The 20,145-nt window shown below is 38.8% G+C and overlaps 1 protein-coding gene across 7 annotated transcripts in view; it reads right to left on the reverse strand.

The window, feature by feature from the left end:
* Lsm14a (LSM14A mRNA processing body assembly factor) overlaps positions 1 to 20,145 on the reverse strand; it is a 44,912-nt gene that overhangs the window by 11,101 nt on the left and 13,666 nt on the right. For 4 of the 7 annotated variants that reach the window (XM_034496405.2, XM_034496398.2, XM_076932106.1 and 1 more), the window contains exons 2-6: positions 18,244 to 18,407; positions 15,753 to 15,882; positions 9,412 to 9,534; positions 2,967 to 3,143; positions 2,637 to 2,702 (exon numbers count right to left, since the gene is read on the reverse strand). In XM_034496405.2, coding sequence (XP_034352296.1) covers positions 2,637 to 2,702; positions 2,967 to 3,143; positions 9,412 to 9,534; positions 15,753 to 15,882; positions 18,244 to 18,407 — 660 coding nt within the window. The remainder of the gene's footprint in view (positions 1 to 2,636; positions 2,703 to 2,966; positions 3,144 to 9,411; positions 9,535 to 15,752; positions 15,883 to 18,243; positions 18,408 to 20,145) is intronic. The other 3 variants (XM_076932110.1, XM_076932109.1, XM_076932108.1) reach the window with 1 other exon arrangement.

Raw genomic sequence — 20,145 nt, forward strand, 5'->3', positions numbered from 1 at the left:
ATATGTGAGGTTACTGTTGCTGTCTTCAGACATACCAGAAGAGGTGATTGGATTTTTTTATAGAAGGTTATGAGCCACCATGTGATTGCTGAAAATTAATCTCAGGAACTCTAGAAAAGCAGTCCATTGTTCTTAATTGTGTTTGCCTTTAATCCCAGCACTCAGGAGAAAGAGGCAGGGGGATTTCTGTGAGTTTGAGGCCAGCTTAGTCTACAAAGAGAGTTCTAGGACAGGCAGGGAGGGATACATAGAGTAACCCTGTTTCAAAACAAACAAACAAACCCCACCCCTAAAAGCATACTGAGATGTCTAACAATAAATACAGAGATTACTTTTTAATCATTATCTAAGTTATGTTTTTAACTTGGAAAACTTATAGATTTTGTTTTCCATTAGTAGGTTGGAAATTGACAAAAATACAATAAATATTGCCAAAAAAAGTAAAACCTTATTAAATCAATATGCATGAAAGAAAATGGAAATTTCTTAAATAAGTACTTTATTTAAAAAAGCAAAAAGGGGGGCTGGAGAGATGGCTCAGCGCTTAAGAGCACTGACGGTTCTTCCAGAAGTCCTGAGTTTAGTTCCCAGCAACCACATGGTGGCTCACAGCCATCTGTAATGAATGGGATCAGATGCCCTCTTCTAGTGTGTCTGAAGACAGCTACAGTGTGTATATATATATATATATATAACAATTCTTTAAAAAAAAAAAAAGGCAAAAACAGGTTGGAGGGATAGCTCAGAGGTTAAGAGCACTTATTGCTTTTAAGACACGACTCAGATTTGGTTCCCAACACCTACATTAGGTGGCTCACAACATCTGTAACTTCAGTTTCAGGAGATCCAATAAGCATGTGGCACACATATATGCATACAGGCAAAATATTCATACACATAAAATAAGTTAAAAAACAAGGCAAAAATTGTTGGTCTGTGTCTAGTGGTACCCTTGGGAGGCAGAATCAGGAGTTGGAGGCTAGCCCTGTCAACCCTGAGCATGAAGTAATTCCCAGGGTAGCCTGAGCTCCATAAGACTTTGCCTTAAAACAAAGAAACATTCATTTCATCAGATTTAGCAGCAAGCACCTTTATCTGATGAACTATCTTATTGGTCCCGTAAATGTTTTTTTCTAAAAAGATTTTATTTTGGGGGCTGGAAATTGCTCAGCAGTTAAGAGGACAGTGGCTGCCCTTCCAGAAAACCTAGGGTTCTCACCATCCCCAGGGCACTCCACAACTCTGTAACTCCATTTCCAAGTGATCCAACGTCCTCTTCTAGCCTCTGTGGGCACCAGGTATGCATGTGGTAATCACACATACAAGCAGGCAAATACTCAATATACTTAAAAAAAATTAAAAGGGCTGAGGAAGCATTCCTGGGGGTAAAGCTCTTGCCACACAACCACGAGGGCTGCAGTCCACATGCCTAGCACCCACGTAAATGCTGGGAGGATACACCTATGATACCAGCTCTCAGGAGGCAGAGACAGGGGATCCCTGGAGCAAGCTGGTTAGCTAAGCTTGCATAATTAGCAAGCTCAAGGTTCAAGTAAAAAATTCCCCTCATTATAAAGGATGAAGAGTGGCTGAGGATGACAGCTGGTGCCAACCTCTGGTCTCCATCTGCACATACCTATGTACAGATAAGCATGAAGACCCATGTTCTAAAGTCAGGTGGATGCTGACCAGTCATCCCAGTCAAGTTAATGATCTCCAGGTTCAGTGAGAGACTCTTAACTCAAAAAATGAAGTGGAGGAGAGCAAAAAAGACACCTAATACTGTCTTGTGACCTCAACCCCCATGTGCACACATATGCATTATGTACTCGCATGCACACATCCTTAAGAACATGTACATCCACCCCAAGCTCAAAAACAACTGTGTATCGGCAAGTAGAATCCTTTTCAGAAAAACAGTACTTTCAGAAAAATTAAATAAAATACAGATGTAAGAACAAAAAGAAAATGCCAAGCAGTGGTGGCACATGCCTTTAATCCCAGCACTTGGGAGGCAGAGACAGGCAGATTTCTGAGTTCGAGACCAGCGTAGTTTACAGAGTGTGTTCCAGGACAGCCAGTGCTCCACAGAGAAACCCTGTCTTGACAAACAAACAAACGAACAAATGAAAAGCAAAGCGAACTGTGGCGTCACAGTCCATTTTCCAGCTGTGTCCCTGCGGTACCATTTGAACTACTGCACACTAGCAGAACTAGAGAGCAGACACTGGCAGAGTTTAATTAACCAAATTATGGATCTTACTCAGATGTCACTAAGTTCTGATAAGCATCTTTTGGCGTGTATTTATGTAGAGTTTGCTACACGTACAGACTTATAACAAACCCACTCCACACCCCCCCATCAGTCCTTTGAGGGTCACGACTCCTACCTTTTTTTCTTTTTAGTAGCAAGTATACATTTTTGAAATGGTTTCTCCTATTGGGATTCATGGCACATGGCTTTTAGATCCAGGTAGCTGCTGGCTATGGTGGCACATATCTTTAAATCTCAGCACTTGGAAGGCAAAGTTCAAGACTGCCAGAGTTACACAGTGAGGACCTGTCACAACCAACCAACCGACAACAAAACCCCTCAAATCAAACAAATCCAAACCAATTACATCCAGGTAACTTACCTACTTGCCGCTTACTGTCATTTCTGACTTGCTCATTTTCTGGCCTTGGGACTTTGTGTACTTCCGCTATAAAAAGACACGTAAGTAACAAATCAATTCAGAGTATCTAAGAAAATTTTTTTGTAAAGTTAGAATGGGGGAGATGACAACACCTACAATACCCACCACACCCACCCACCCCCCACTTTGAATCAAATTTGAAAGACTGAACACTATTAAAACAAAGTTCAGCTTCAACCTGCTAGCACCATTCATATAAAGTAACACTCCTGATGTCATGAGGAGATGGAGAGTGATCACAGTGCAGAACAGGAAACAGCTCAGCTCTACCTCGCCTGTGCTCTTGGTTGTCTATCGCTTTCTGGCTGGTAGGTGGCAAAGGCCTGGCTGGTACAGGGCTCCTTCTCCCAACAGGTGCTGGAGCAGGTAAGTGGGCCGAGGCGGTCTGTACTGCTTGTTCCATGGTTGGACTTTTTCTCAAAGGGTCTAACTGAGGGCTTGATCGACCTAAAATGTAACCAAAAGATAATAAACTATCCTAACCTGGGATTCCAAAACCATCTAGACCTCATAAAAGTAAGTATAGAATTTTATTCTGCCAATTTAAATTCTTAGCATAAAACCGAATTCATTTTATTAAACCAGTGTTTACACCTGGTTATCTTTAGTGGGCTGTTATTACACTAACAAAACAAAACACCAAACAACAACAATAACAAAACCCCCAAAGTAACACTATTGCCATGACTTTATCTTCGTGTTTGTACCTAATATAGGAATATCAGCAGAGATCACAGTGTAGGCATGTCAAATGGAGGCTTTCTTCTTTTTTTAGAGACAGAATCTCATATAGGCCAGACCAGCCTTAAACTTCTGATCCTCCTGCCTCCAACACCTAAGTGCTAGGATTCCAGGTGTGCATGTCCATGTAAATGACTAAAGCAGGAAAGTCTGTTACAAGGATGTAAAGCATGGCAGGTGGATTTTTTTCAAAGTAAGATTTATTATTATTATTTTTAAAGATTTATTTATTTTATATATGTGAGTACACTTCAGACACATCAAAAGAGGGCATCAGACCCAATTACAGATGGTTGTGATCCACCATGTGGTTGCTGGGAATTGAACTCAGGACCTTTGAAGAGCAGTCAGTGCTGAGTCATCTCTCCAGCCCAGTAGATGATTTTGAGAAGCCTTACATGTTTGGGTAATTAAATGTCAGAATTTAAAGAGCAAGAAAGGAGGAAGAAGGAGGAGGAAGAGGAAGAGGAGGAGAAGGAGAGAGAGGGAGAGAGGGAGAGAGAGGGAGTGAGGGAGAGAGAGAGAGAGAGAGAGAGAGAGAGAGAGAGAGAGAGAGAGGGAGAGGCCTTCTGAGAATTGCAGAGTAGTTGCACCTCACTCCAAAGTCATCTCAAGGCTCTCTTGCCATGGGTTTGACTTACCAAATTCCATTTTTCACTCTGACGTAGGAATGACATAAAATACTCTACTTATGTTTTTTTTGCTCCTGTAACGTTTGCTCTAAATTTCTAAAGAAGCTCTTAGATTCTATGATATTGTACTAAAATAGGGAATTTTGCTTAAAAATTACCTTCATATTTAAAAGAGAAAATCCCCAGATATGCTACAGTGCAGGCTGTCACCTGGGGACTAGGATGAATGCTGGCCGATCCTGGTTGTGGAATACTCAGAACCCCAGGGGTGACTCCAAGTACTCCACGTGTGCAATAACAGTGTTTACATATTTCCAGACATTAATGGCAAGTTACTTTAGTGAAAAGTTTAGTTACCAAGGATCACTGAAAACATAAGGTACTATTAATAGAAACACTCTAAGTTTTCCTTCCTTATGGTTATAGTATTTTGGCTCACAAGCAACAGTTTATAATACTAAAGGGAGTATTCGGTGTTGATGAGATAGGAAATGGCTAAGCTGCTCAGGCCGGCACTGAACATCTGGACTCAAACGATCCTTCTGCCTCAGCTTCCAATGTAGTTGCCTATGCAGCAGAGGTACAGGCATATGCCATCGTGCTCCATTTCGAAAAGTTTTCCCCCCCTTTAAACCAAGTCCTCGTTAAACAGATCAAGCTGGTCTTGAGCCCACAATATTTCTGCCTCAGCTTTTCATACACTGGGATTACAGGTGGAATCACAAGCAGCTTGAAGTGTTAAGATTGAGAAAAGCTGATTGCTGCAGTTCATTTTATAATATTCTACCAAATGACCTTTCAAATTTATAAAATTTCTTTTTATCATTTCTTTTCTGAGAAGAAAGTCTGTGCCTCTGAAGTAGTACAGCAGTCAACACAGGGGGCATACAAAGCAAGTTACTGACTCATTGGCTGCAAATTACATTTCCTTTTTCCTAACAACTTACTAATCACGGTGTTAATTCTGCTACAAATAACAAAATATGGTGTATATGATTAGTAATAAATCCAGAAATAACTTCAGAAAATGCAAAGGAATCTCCTTGAGTGAAGATCACATTCTTATCATAGAGTTAAAAGAAAATCTAATGTATTTTGTGTGAAATTCAGAAACTTTTTTTTTTTTTTGGTCAGTGCCTCATTATGTAGCCCTGGCTAGACTGGAACACAGCCTCTGCATCCGAAGTGCTTGGGTTAAAGGTGTGTAGCACTACCCCAGCTTTATTATTTTTTGGAAAAAGATGTATTTTATTTTTATTCCATAATGTGTTTATGTTGTACACCTAAATGTGAGTGCCTGAGAAGGCCAGAAGGGGTCAGCTGCCCCGGAGGGCTGAGCTGTCTTCTTTTCTTCTTCTTCTTTTTTTTTTAAATGTGAATATTCTGTTGCTCTCTTCAGACACACCAGAAGAGGGCATCAGATCCCATTACAGATGGCTGTGAGCCACCATGTGGTTGCTGGGACTTGAACTCAGGACCTCTGGAAGAGCAGTCAGTGCTCTTAACCACTGAGCCATCTTTATATAGGTACTTTGCAAGAGCACCAAGAGCTCTTGCTGAGCCACCTGTCCAGCCTCTGAAACTCAAACATTTTAGTTGGTGAAATTTAAATGAATTATTAGGCTTTCTGTGTCACAGACTTATATAATTACCCAATCAAAATTTAACAAAAATACTTCTGTTTTCAAGTCTTCAGTATGAGTGAAAGAATCTTGCCTTACTTTTCTTAAACTATGAGTTATCGTCACAGAAACAACCAACGTTTCTCCACTATAATTTAATTTAGAAATCTTTTTTGTTTTGTTTGAGACAGAGTTTCTCCATGTAGTCTTGGCTGTCCTGGGCTATGTAGATCAGGCTAGCCTCAAACTCAAGAGACACCCACCCCCTTTGCCTCCTAAGCAGTGGGACTAAAGGTATGCATCACCTCTACCCAAAATATTAATCATCTACTTAATCCTACCCCTTTTCTCCATTGCAGCTGTGCTGAGGATCTAACCCAGGTCATCACACAGCTGGGAGTGCTATGACTGGACTATAGCACCAGCTACCACATCTTATTACTTTTATAGCAGAGCTGTTTCTAACACTGTACTTTTTAGTCATCTCTAAACAAATTCTTACAGTTATTATACCAAGCAGGTAACCTTGTTACTTTTATTTTTCAAGTATGTTCTGATGTATGTTCAGGTTTATTTATTTTTTAAAATTTATTTTGTATTTTTATGTATATAATGTTTTGCCTGCTTGTATATATGTACCATGCACATGCAGTGTCCACAGAAGATAGAAGAGGGAGCTGGACCCCTGACGTTGGAGTTATGCATTCTTGTAAACCTCCATATGGTATTGGGAATTAAAACCTGGCCCTCTGAAAAAAAGCAGCAAATGTTCTTAACTGCTCGCCCAAGCTACTTCTCAAATTTCTATTTATTATTTATATTCTCTCTCTCTCTCTCTCTCTCTCTCTCTCTCTCTCTCTCTCTCTCTCTCTCTCTCTCTCTCTCTGTGTGTGTGTGTGGTGTGTTGTGTGTTTCTGGGATCTATGTCAAGACATCAGGCTTGGTGGCAAGTCTTTACCCACTGAGTCACCTTACCAGCAATCCAACTTTAATTTTTCTGCTGCATTAAAAAAAAATCCTTTTACTTCCATTTTTATTTTAAATATAATCACTTTTCTGGTTTATTAAATTCTACTATTCCCATTTAAATTTAAACAACATGAGAAGACTTCTCAGTACTGATTCTTATCCATGAACAAGGTATGTTTCTCTTATTACATGAAACTTCTCTCGTAGAAGATTGTTACATTTCTTAACATTTTACACAATGATGATTTCTCATCACTGAGAGCTGTTTTTTTTTTCCTTCGAGACAGGGTTTCTCTGTGTAGCCCGGGCTGTCCTGGAACTCACTCTGTAGACCAGGCTGGCCTCGAACTCAGAAATCCACCTGCCTCTGCCTCCCAAGTGCTGGGATTAAAGGGAGAGCTGTTTCTTTTATCTCCATTATAGCATATAGACTGTATTAAGACAACTATTGACTTAAAATTTTTACTTGTATGTTAGAGTGTTTACCTGTCTGTATGTAAGTAAGCAAAGCCCTCAGAGGCCAGAAGAGGGCATGAGAGTCCCCTGAAAATGGTTATAGATGGTTGTGAGGCACAATGGAGATGTTGGTAACTGAACCTAGGTCTTCTGCAAGAGGATGTTTTAAAATGAGAAGCATTGAATAGGTATTTATATTTATAATATTAGTAAAAATTCTTGTTAAATTTAATATTAAGTCTGATATTGGCTATTAATTAAGAAAGCATGTTCTAAGGAAGACACTAGTGCCAAGAGCACTGCATAGATCAAAGGAAATGTTTTTTTTTTTTTTTTTTAAAAGACAAGGCGTGGAGGTTTGAATAGGTTTGCGCCCCCCCCCGCCCCCACTCATGTGTTAAAATTCCTGGCCAGAGGGAGTAAGTAGCACTATTAGGAGGTGTGGTTTTGTTGAAGGAAGTATGTCACTGTGGGGGCAGGCTTTGAGGTCTTATATGCTTAAGCTGTGCCCAGTGTGGCACATAGCCTCCTGCTGCCTGCAGATTAAGATGCAAAACTCTCAGCTCCTTCTCCAGTACCTGACTGCCTGCATAATGTGTCCTGCCATGGTGATAATGGACTAAACTTCTGAAACTGTAAACCAGCCCAAATTAAACATTTTCCTTTATAAGAGTTGTTATGGTCATGCTGTCTCTTCATAACAATAAAATCCCAACTAAGGCCTAGGGTTTCAATATGTAGTCCTGGCTGTCCTGGAACTCACAGAGACCTGTCTGCTTCTATCTGCAGACTGATAGGATTAAAGGCATGAGCTACCACACTCAGCAAAATTTGTATTTTTACAGGAAATCTGGTGATTACAAGGAAAAGTCCCATTTCATAATTCAGAAAATAAGGTCTTTTTTTTTTTTTTTTTAAAGAACAAGTATATATTTATATTAGCCTAGAAAAGTCTGAAAAAAATACACACCAAAATGTAAATATTCTTAGTTATGGGAAGCAAGATTATGGTTTTGTTTCATTCTTTATGCTTCTATTTCCAAGTCATTTACAGAAAATATTTAAGATATTTAAAACAATATATACACCAAATATATTTAAATTTTTACTTTTAATTATTTTTGTATGTGAGGGTATGTCTCAGTGCCCATGGAAACGAGAGATTATCAGTTTAGATCCCACTGGAGCTAGAATCATGGGCAGTTTTGAGCTGTCCCATGTGGGTGCTGGGAACTGAATTCAGATCCTTAGCAAGGCTAATTAAATCCTCTTAACTGGAGTCATTTTTCCAGCTCCACAATCAATAAGTCAGCTTCAAGGACAACCCTAGCTACAATGACTTTAAGGCACAACAACAAAACATAAAGAACTACCCTTATTAGCACTGGCCTGATTCTGATGCTTGTCTGCTTTGCCCTGCAATTATTCCACCATTATGAAGTGGATCTATACGGCAATACTGAACACTGATGGTAGCAGTGGACACAGCACAAACAGAGCTGCATGATTAAAGATTATGAGACTGGTAGAAAAACAGACTTTTTCAAAATGAAAACAGGATCCTTTAAGCTTATTAAACTGTTAAAATGTCTAGGCTCCAGGGTATCCTCCACTCCAGATCTCAATCATGACCTGCATTTTCAGAAGCAATACAAGATGGTTCTTTTGTAGTGATCACAGAGACAGATGGTTTTACACCCTGTGTGGTGTTAGGTAAGATTCAAAAGCACACATATCAACAGTTTATTTTTTTGGATGGTTTATCAAATTAACCTACATTTCAACCTTCTGTGGCAAATCTAGGACTAATTGGATAAACTTTATGTTTTAAATATAATCAATTTTCTGGTTTATTAAATTCTACTATTCCCATTTAAATTTAAACAACATGAGAAGACTTCTCAGTACTGATTCTTATCCATTTATGTTTTTGTTTAAACATTTTTAAACAAATGTTTAAAAATGCCTATTATCTCAGTTTCAATGTGTAAAAATTAAAAAAAAAAAAATAGTAGAAACCATCACCAAAAACATTTATTGTAATATAGTAACTAGGAAAAATAAAATCCTGAACCAGCCAGGTATGTTGGCACACACCTGTAATCCAACCACTCTGAAGGCTGAGCCAGGAATATACTAATAACATACTGAGCTAGCCTAAGATAAGCAATGAAACCCCTGTCTCAAAAATTTAAAGAGGCAAACACCAACGATACATGCTGTTTATAAATCTTCAGAGCAAGGCAAAAAGAATTATAGACGTTTGGCAACTACTCAACGGGCAGAGCAGCTTACCTTGGGCTAGTTGTGGTTTTACAGATCTTGTGTCTTGTGTGAAGGCCGAACCAACTGCATTGCTCTGGGATAAGGTACCACTATTTGATGCTTCTGTTCCAAAGGATGTCAAGGAGTTCCCAGCTTGAAAAGATTTTAAAAAGATCAGCATTTTCCTGATTGTCTTGGTACCCAATCTGCACTTTATAAAAAATAATCCTGAGCTAGAGAAATGGCTCAGAGGTTAAGAGCACTGGCTGTTCTTCGAGAGGTCCTGAGTTCAATTCCCAGCAACTACATAGTAGCTCACAGCCATCTGTAATGGGATCTAATGCCCTCTTTAGCATGCAGGTGTACATGCAGATAGAGCACTTATACATTAAATAAATACATCTAAAAAAAAAAAAAAAAAGAAAAAGAAAGAAAGAAAGAAAAAGAAAAGGTTCAAGGGCTGGAGAGATGGTTCAGTGGTTAAGAGCACTGGCTTTTCTTCCAGAGGTCCTGAGTTCAATTCCCAGCAACCACATGGTGGCTCATATCTATATCATCTATAATGACATCTGGTGTCCTCTTCTGGCCTGCAGGCATACATGAAAGCAGAATGCTGCATACATAACAAATAAACAAATAAACAAATAAATAAATAAATAAATAAATAAATAAATCTTAACATGAATAATCCTTAAAATTATACAAAACAATTTGGGAATTTGATGACAATGTAGGGTAAAAAAAAAAAAAAAAAAAAGGGGGACTATGTAGTCCTATAGCCTCTAAGCAAACAGCTTTTGGAACACATGCAGCAGTGTTTTAGGAACTTGCAAAAATAAGGTCACAACCAAATGGTGAATAGCAGAAACAATCCATTAGACAAATATTAATTTCAGTTATTGTACCAACAGGTGAACCTGCAGACCCTTCTGCTAGAGCTTTCCAGCATTTAAGTCAACAGACAACAGACTGCAATACTTCCTGCTCTGAAGAAACTGTGCCATGCACTCTGCCCACAGCAGATACAGAGTGGGGATCATAAATAACAAAATGATTAAAAGAATACAGTTGTCTGGGATACTTGTTCCACCGATCTTCTCTAAGTTTGTGCAATACTTTGAGTGGTTGAGCCTTTATATACAGCACTCTCCTAATATTCGATCTAGGAAGGTTGTTCCTGAATTTGAACAACCTTTTTCTCATCTTTCACTTGTATACCACTCTATGATAGTAGTTAAAATAAGCTCTTATAAAATACAAGTATAATTACCCCATTATAGTGTTTGGGACCCTCTTTATTTTATTTTTGGGAACCTCTTTATAAACTACTACCTCCGTTTATAAAACCTTGTTTTCCTGCCCCCTTATATCACTTTGTGTATTTGAACCCATGTAAACTGTAAAGTGTTTATACTTTGCTCTGGCAATGCAATCTGCTCATTTCCAGAGTGGTCAACTCCAGTTTTTCAATTACTTTAACCACTTCAGCCATGCTATTGAAGACACTTTGCTGTTCCCCACAACTTTCATAATTTGCTAAACTCTACTCGTTAAACCTCCTAAAACTGGACCATCAGAACGTAGCAGTCTCACACATGGTGCATTCTCACCCACCCTGCACATTCCAGTCAGGAGTCTGTGTTGGTCAGCTTTGGAAAAGACCAAATGTCACCCCCATAGCCCTGGAAAAGTAAGGTGGTTTTTTTTTTTTGTTTTTTTTTTTTTTTTTTTTGAGACAGGGTTTCTCTATAGCCCTGGCTGCCCTGGAACTCACTCTGTAGACCAGGCTGTCCTCGAACTCAGAAATCCGCCTGCCTCTGCCTCCCAAGTGCTGGGATTAAAGGCGTGCACCACCAACCACTGCCTGGTTAGTAGTGAGCATTTTTAAAGACCCTACTTGTGTTGCTAGGCAAGGTGAACATAAAGGTGTGCGCTCTGACAACCTCACTATCTGCTGGAGTGCCAATTCAATGGTAGCAAACTACCTTGCAATCTTCTCATCATGCCTCCTGCGCCTTGACTCAATTCTACTACTGATTCATGTCTGTAACCCTCCTTAAACAATAAATACTATCATTTGCTATGTAGGCCAGGCTAGCCTCAAATTCAAAGTCTTCCTGACTCAGCTTTCAGGTACTGGGGTAATAGGCATGAGCCTCCCAATTGCTTTTTATTCATGGCTTAAGAAGGGTCAATTAAGGTTTGTATTCTTTATGGAGATACTCAGCTGCTACAGTACTATCTGTTAAAATGGTGATTTTCTTTCCACTGAGATGTACTGGTACCTTTATGGAAAAAAATCAGTATTTGGGTGGATCTTCTATTCTCTATTTTTTATTATTCATATTTGTCTATCTTTATGCTAATAATTCACAGCTCTTGATATTCTGTGTAATATTGAAATTCTTGAAATTGAGTGGTATAGACTTCAAACTTCTATTTTAAAAAGACTGATGTGGGGATGGAGAGATGGCTTAGCAGTTAAGAACACTGACTGCTCTTCTAGAGGTCCTGAGTTCAGTTCCCAGCAACCACATGGTGGCTCACAACCATCTGTAATGGGATACGATACCCTCTTCTGAAGAAGTGTACTCATATACATAAAATAAATAATTCTTTTTTTTTTGTTTTTTTTTTTTGTTTTTGTTTTTTTTCGAGACAGGGTTTCTCTGTGTAGCCCTGGCTGTCCTCGAACTCAGAGATCCCTTTGCCTCTGCCTCCCAAGTGCCGGGATTAAAGGCATGTGCCACCACTGCCCGGCAAAATAAATAAAAAAAAAAGATTGATGGGATTTTTGACTTGAATCTTGAATCTGTGAATCAATTCAGGAGAGTGTGGCACCTGAAATATTTTGACTCTCAAGCCATAAGCATGGATTAACTGTTCATGTGGAGCTTTTGTCTCTCAGCAGTTCTGTGGTTCTCTGTGGAGCAGGGTGACCTCAACTTCAGCATTTATTGCATTCTGGGTCAGACAATGCTTTGTGTTATTAGAGTTGTCCCAATACCCTAACCTCTCTATCCACCACTTATCAATACAGCCCTACTTTTAAAAGCCAAACGCATTCCTGGCCCTTCATTGTCAATGTCCTCTGGAGAATGTGGGCAGTTTGGTTCATTCTAGTGTGGTGTCCTCCACATCTTTTACTCCTGGCTATGTGGCATTCCTTACTGCCCTACTGCTATAAGCAGTGCTGTATTACATATTTCAATACTCTGTTCAGATTAGGCGCCAGCAAATGTGTTCTGCAGGTGGTCTTTGTGAAGTCATGTTTGATCTGTTATGGATCAACTAGTTTGCACTACTTCAGATTATTTATTCATTCAAATTACCTTTATAATTCTAAACTTATTTTTTGTAGCTTATGTAACTTGTCTGTGGCCCTTGAGAGAATCAATGATTTCTACTTGCAGAGAATCAATATTCACCAACTGTTAGGACTCTAAAAGTTAACATACATTTAGGATTGCATTTTATTTATTTTGTTTTTTGAGACAGAGTCTCACTACATAGTTCGGGCTGACCTGGAACTAAGTAGACCAGGCTGAACTCAATCTTACAGATACCTGTCTGTCTTTCCCTTCTAGGTGCTGTGATTAAAGGTGCACCGCCATGTCCAGCCATTATTTAGGTTGTTATAGAATTCTAATTAACTGACCTCTACATCAATATGAAGACTGACAGCAGTTGTGATGTTCATGTGCTTTGTTATTAGTATGTATGACTTAATCTATACAAGGGACTGGAGAGATGGCCCAGCAGTTAGGAGTACATATTACTCCTATAGAAAACCTGAGTTCCGCTCCCAGCCCTCATGTCAGGTGGCTCACAAATATCTGTAACTCCAGTTCTAGAGGACTTGATCCTTTTCTGAACATCCCCACCCTTTCCAAATAGAATAAATCTTTAAAATATTATGTAACACTGGAGACCTAAGAGAACCATCAAACAGCTGGTTGATTTAACCAACTAAAATGCAAGCATCTGTCTATTTGGTCAATATTCTGTCATTCTGTCTGTAAGAGTACTGAACTTCAGCATACCATGGCATACCAGCAAACCTGTGTTAAATTATTCTTGTTGAGTTTATCAACTGAGGTAAACAAACTGATAGCAAAGAAAGGGTACCTCAGTGTTTTATTTATTTTTGAAGGCAGCTATCCACAAACCTTTCACGTCTAGATCCTCTGCCTCAGTGTTAGAGAGATGGCTCAGCAGTGGAACGTTATTGCTTATGCAGAGGCCCTGGGGTTGGTTCCCAGCACCCACAGTCCTAGGGAATGTGATACTTCTCATGATGGCATAGGTTTCCTGCACATTTGTGCATACATAAATGCACTGAAGCAGACAGGAAGATACACACACACACAAACACACTTAAATAAATGTAAAAATCAATCAATCAATCAATCAATCAATCAATCGACCCTCTGCCTGCTTCTACCTCAGTGCTAGGCACTCAAGTATGTACCAACCCACTCAGTTAATGTGGTGCCAGCATCAGACCCAGGGCCTCCTGCACTCTCACAAGGCAAGCACTCCCATAACTGTGCTGCATCCCGAGACTCTTGCTTTGTACTACTTTTTTTTTTTTTTTTTTTTTAAATTGGGCACAGGGTAAAACATCCTTTATACATGTTTATGGGACCTCTGCATTTTTTTCTTTTTCGGGAGTGGCAAGGGGTGGGGGAAAGGGAGGGAAATAGGGTTTCTTTGTGTAGCCCTGGCTGTCTTAGAACTGGCTCTAGGCTATCCTAGAACTGAGAAATCTGCTTGCCGGAATTAAATGTGTGTGTCACTATGCCAGGGCTGTATTTTTTTTGTTGTTGTTGTTGTTTGTTTTTTGAGACAGGGTTTCTCTGTGTAGCCCGGGCTGTCCTGGAACTCACTCTGTAGACCAGGCTGGCCTCAGAAATCCACCTGCCTCTGCCTCCCAAGTGCCGGGATTAAAAGTGTGTGCCACTACTGCCCGGCGTTTTTTTTTTTTTTTTTTTTTTTTTTTAAATAAGTATGCATGTTGTGTGTATGAGGCACTTGTACGTATGTATGAGGCACTTGTGTGTGTGTGTATATATACATACATACATACATGCAAGTATGTGTGTGTCAAGGCCAGAGGTCAACATTGGGTATCTTCCTTAGTTGTTCCTCATCTTCTTTTTTGAACTGAAATCACCAATTCATCTAGACTGGCTGGCAGCAAGCTCCAGGAATTCATTCATCTCTGTCCCTGGCCTCTCTACCCCTCTCAACTGCTGTACCCAGCTTTTATGTAAGTAATAGAGATCTGAACTCATTGGCTAACTCATAGTCCTTAATAGCTAAGTTAACTCTCCAGCCTTGGACATTGTGTTTTTTGCAGTGAATTCCAAACTCTTAATTGTGAACTGCTGATGTCCACTATTTTTAGAAGCTCTCATTATAGAAGCAAATTAAATAATGTAACAGTGAAATCAATGGCAAATAAAACTATTATGAAGGAATAGTAATACTAATAAATAGCTCCAAATTTAAGATGGTTGACTACAATTAGTCTACTTTATAGTAATTAGCAAGCATGGAGATTTAGTAGAAGTTATTCTTTAAGTTATTTCCTAGGCTAGTTAGCCACATGCAAGTAAGCCAAAGCTCTTGGTCAGCCAGGTGGCTGGAGGAGCAGACAGTCCCCATGTTACCATGCGGTGTGCAGCCAGGCTAGTGGCTAATAAGATACTTCAGATTCCCACACTTCTATCATGCCTGCAAATGTCATCTGTATTTATACATGAGATTCTGCACTTCATGAAAAGTGGGTTTGGGGCTAGACTAATTTTTTTAAGCTGTGGACTAATGTATTACTCTAAGTTATTAACATGTTTGGTGAGTTAGGAGGACTAAATGCCTATCTGTTTGTTCCTTTATCTATTAAATGTTTAGATGTATGTGCACACATATGTGCAAGAACCCTAGGGGGCCTCAAGAGAACACTGGATCGCCTGAACTGGAGTTACAAATGGGGAGCTGGGTATCAAACCTGGATCTTGTGTAAGAGCATTATGTATGCTTAATGGCTAAACTATCTCTCCAGTTCCTTAAATGTATTTTGACACACACCTACTACAATGTATGTTTTCAAGACAAGGTTCCATTTTTATATTTTAGACAAGCCTCAAGCTTGCTGTTTCTGAGGAAGACCTCGAACTTCTAATCCTCCTGTATTCATTTCCCAAGTGCTAGGATTATAGACATGCTGCCCAGTTTACAACATTATAACATAAGTACTTATAATCTTAAAATGACATTTTCAAAAGTTTTGGCAAGTTTTCTATACCTTTTTAGTTAAGAAATTGAGACAAAAAGAAAAAAGAAAAAGAAAAAATATCACCACATACCAACACCAACAGCACCAAACTGCTGCCCAACTAATGTACTTGGACTGAACTGACTGTATGCTGGCATCCTGCCAAAAGGTCCATAGGAACCCACTGACTGGAATGAAGAAGATGACGAACCTAGTGAAGACTGAAAGAAAAACCACAGGTTATTCTTCTAAGTTCAAAGCTACATGTATATAACAAAAATCAGATATTTTTTAAGCTTTTTAAAAACATGCTTAGTTTAACAGTTAGACAAAGAGGCAATTATAATGACTTACAGTATATGCCTAAAGTATTATAATAGTTAACAACCTTACTTCAATATTTGTCTACTTGTGAGACGCCATCGTGGGTACTCGGGCTTGAACTCGGATCTCTGTAAGAGCAGCCAGTGTTCTTAACCATTGAGCTAACTCTGTCTCAATATGTCTACTTATACAAATCACACTTAATGTTATTTACAATTTTTTAAATGATAAATTCCTCTTCTGAGTTTAGTTTTATAACAGATTTAGAATATAAATGAACAGCAGCTTCAGTTCATAAAGAAACTGCTTATAGAAAAATTACTTGCTGGGTTTAGAGGTGTCAGCACTCAGGAGGCAGAAGCAGGTAGACCTCTGAGTTTGGAGCCAGCTGGGTTGGCTCCAACACATGATGAATTCCAATATGAACAGAGATGTGTAACAAAAGACCTGGTCTCAAAAACAAAAACAAACAAACAAACAAACAGACACCTTTCGGTAATAATGGGTTGTAGTCTGATATCAACATAAAAAGCACTCTCATTTATAAATCTCCTTTCATTATTTCACACATTATTTGTTTAGTGTGTACTATTTATGCTATTTATGCATTCATGTATAGGTCAGAGGACAACCTGCCAGAGGTAGTTCTCTTCTTCCACTATGAGGGTTCTGAGGACTGAATTCAGTCATTAGACTTGGTTCTAAGTTCCCTTACCCAGTGGGCCATCTTTCCAGAGCATTTTTGTTTTCAATAACCTGAGGCCCTCTACCATGGACATGTTTTCCCTGCTTCTTGGCCATCATGAGGAGAGCACCCTCATTCCTGTTGCCTGACAGTGTGCCTACTCTCAGACCTCAAACAATAGACCTAACAAAGTGACTAAAGGTTCTGAAATCATAAGCCAAGTTAAAAACCTTTCCTCCTTTTACTATATTTTTCAGGGTAATGAAATGATCAACTAGCTGCAGCATTGGCGAGAGCAGGCCTTGCACCTTGCCTGGGCAGCACAGTAAAGCTATCCTGGGTGGTGCAGGTGTGGGTGAGCTGGCCCTGGGGTTATGAGACCAGGAGAGCTGGCTCTGTCCCTTGTTGGCTGTAGCATTGGGTGGCCTAACTGGGGCAATGCTGAAAAGTCTGCCTTGGTGGTGTGGGAGAGGGAGAGCTGGTGAGCTGACCAATTCAGTCACCTCCCAGGCCCAGATCCAGGGCTTTAAGTTGGGCCACCCCAAATCTACTCCATCTATAAATTGCTGGGGTGTGTGAAAAGTCCAGTCCTGCAGCTCCAAAGCTGTAGAATCTCCATGACACAGGGCAATAACAGGACACCCAAGAGGAGTCCCGATAAAAATTCAGTACTAATAGTGTGTATCAGAAGCCAGAAGCCTTAAAACAGACTCATTGCAATGTTCATTTGCAAGTAAAGATGTGTTGACAAAAGGGCATATTTTGTGACACAATATAGCTTCCATGACAAGATGATTACTATTTTTTTATTATTATTATATCTTACTTTATTTTTTTTGAGCAGGAGAGGTTGCAAGGACAGAAGGAGGATATGAATGGGATTGAATGGGATTGGGGTGCATAATGTGACATTCATAAAGAATCAATAAAAAGTTAAAAGAGAGAATGGTTAATTTTTAACTTGTCATTTTAAAGAATTTACGTTAAAACCCTTCTATGCTTGTGATATCTTATTATATACCATTGCATATTGTATAATGCATGCTACAATTTAGCACCCCCTCCATTTAACCTATTTTATCCCAGAGTAGCTATTATCACTCTGGTTTGTAATATGCACCATTATTTGCTTAGTGTAAAGATATGGGTCCTGATTCTGGAATCTTACTACTTGAATTCATTGAAACTGTGGTTCCTCTTCAATTTTCTCACTTAAAAAAGTCAACGAGAATTGAATATCAAGCTGAAAGAGTACCAGGAGGACCAACTTTTAAGTGTAGTGTCTGTGCTTTGTATTAAAAAGTCTTATACAGTTAACTTTCAATAAATGTTAGTTTAGCCATTGTAACAACATAGTAGTGTTGAAACTAGAAATTATAAAATTTATTTAAAATTTTCAGCTACTTATCAGTTTCAACTTAAGATCCCCAAAGAAACCTATAGAACATTATTGAAGTAATTTTATGTATGCAAGTAACTTTTAATTAGGAAGTTATATGAAGATTCAGGAAAGGCAAAAGCCAAGCCTAACGAGGTGTAACTGTACCTCTGAAAGGCAATTTGCTTCAGTTACCTGAACAATAGCTGGGTCCTGAGGCAAAGAACATTGTGGTTTGGGTGGTTCACAAACAGTGAGGTCTTTAATATCACTCCCCCGGAATATAATATATTCAAAGACTTCATCTCGAGGAGGTATTGGACGATCTGTTGGCCTGTCTTCTGTACCGAAGGATCGAACTGGTAAGAAAATAGAAGACATGAGATGTATGTTTGCTACATTGTATTTATGCAGGGCCTGAGGATTTTGTTACAAATACCAAGCATCAGTTCTCAAACACCATAAAAAAGTATTTATTACCATATAGCCAAACATTTTTAAAAGAGTAAAATAGAACACATTTTGCTCAAAGCAAAACGGTAGTCCACTTAAAGAGTATCATGAGGCTGTGTTCTTACAATTTTACCTCTATTTTTGGTGGCTGTTGCTGTTTGTAATAAGGTAAGAAAATATCCTTTTTTTCATTGCTATTTATTTTTAGTGTTTTCATTCAGCAAAATAAAGACCTGATAACTTATATCACAGTTCTTGGTTGGGAAGGGGTGACAACAACCAATTTTCTAGTATACAAAACCCAAAGTTTAAGTTTTGAGGCAAGGAGAAACCAATGAAGGTAACATTTCCCTTGGTAAACAGTAAGTCTTCCAGAAGCTAAGTTTCCACAGGCAAGATTAAAATGCCTGTCACCTAAAATAGCTGCACTCAATTAACTCTCAGCATTTAACACTGAAGATGGAATTAATCAAAGTTAAACTGTGTTTTACATGCAATAGAGTAAGCTGGGCATAAAAGAACTCCATTGAATTACTCTCTGAGAACAGTGTTCAGAATCTGCACTCGAAGCTACTCCCAAGTCTCTTATACTAGCTTTATGATTACTATCTTAAAAAACTACTGTCAGCATCCATGTGATGCTGACAAATAAGAAAATAAAAATAAGAAAACTTAAAAGATCATAAACTGTCCATGGCAAGAATGCATGGAAGCCAGAGATGGATCTGCAGCTAATTTTTCATAAAAGTGATCCACAGATATAGAGAATGAATGTTATTTTAGTTTAATAATGTCTCATTTCTTTATTCTAAAAATTCCTAATACATATGATGATGTGTCAAGAAAGACTATGGCATAATTATTAGGTTTGCAGAATGCCCTCCTCTAAAATGTAAAGAAATGAAAGTCAAAGAGGAAAGCTCAAAACACACACACACCAAAAAACAAAACAAAACAAAACAACAACAACAACAAAAAAAACAAAACAAAAAAAAACAAACAAACAGACAAACAAAAAACCAAAAATGCTTAAACAAGCAGCTACTCTCACCTATAATCCCAGCAGTTGGGAGGCTATAAATAGCAGGACTGCCTATAAATTCCAGGTTGGCCAAGATTATAATGAGACCCTCTCTCAAAAGGCTTAAAACAATAACAACACAAATAAGAACAACAACAAAAACAAACCACAACAAACAAACTAAACAACCAGGCATGGTGGTATATTCCATATTCCTTTAATCTATGTTCAGGGGAGCAGCCTTAGATACAGTGAAGGAGACATAGTCTCAAAATGACAATCACCTAGATACAGACTTAGTCTAAACTGAAAGAACAAGGGTAAAATGCTCAGCTAGTGTCCTTTGCCTACTCTTCCTCCAAAGAAAATCTCACTAGCAGACCCAAATAGGTAGATGGAGGCTAGGACACAGGTATGATAAGAAACAGATACAGATAGCCGGGCAGCATACACTCTTTAACCCATCTGTTCATGGCCAAATGATATGCCAGTAGGCAGGAAGCACGGTGCATGTCATCCCCCATAAAGTAATAAAAGTAAAAAGGTTTATTAGACTTTGACCTTTAAACAAAAGATTTGTTTTATTTTAAAGTATGTGTATTTGTATGTGTTTATGCATAAAT

This window comes from Arvicanthis niloticus, chromosome 1 (assembly GCF_011762505.2).
Source record: "Arvicanthis niloticus isolate mArvNil1 chromosome 1, mArvNil1.pat.X, whole genome shotgun sequence".
Classification (NCBI taxonomy): Eukaryota; Metazoa; Chordata; class Mammalia; order Rodentia; family Muridae; genus Arvicanthis; species Arvicanthis niloticus.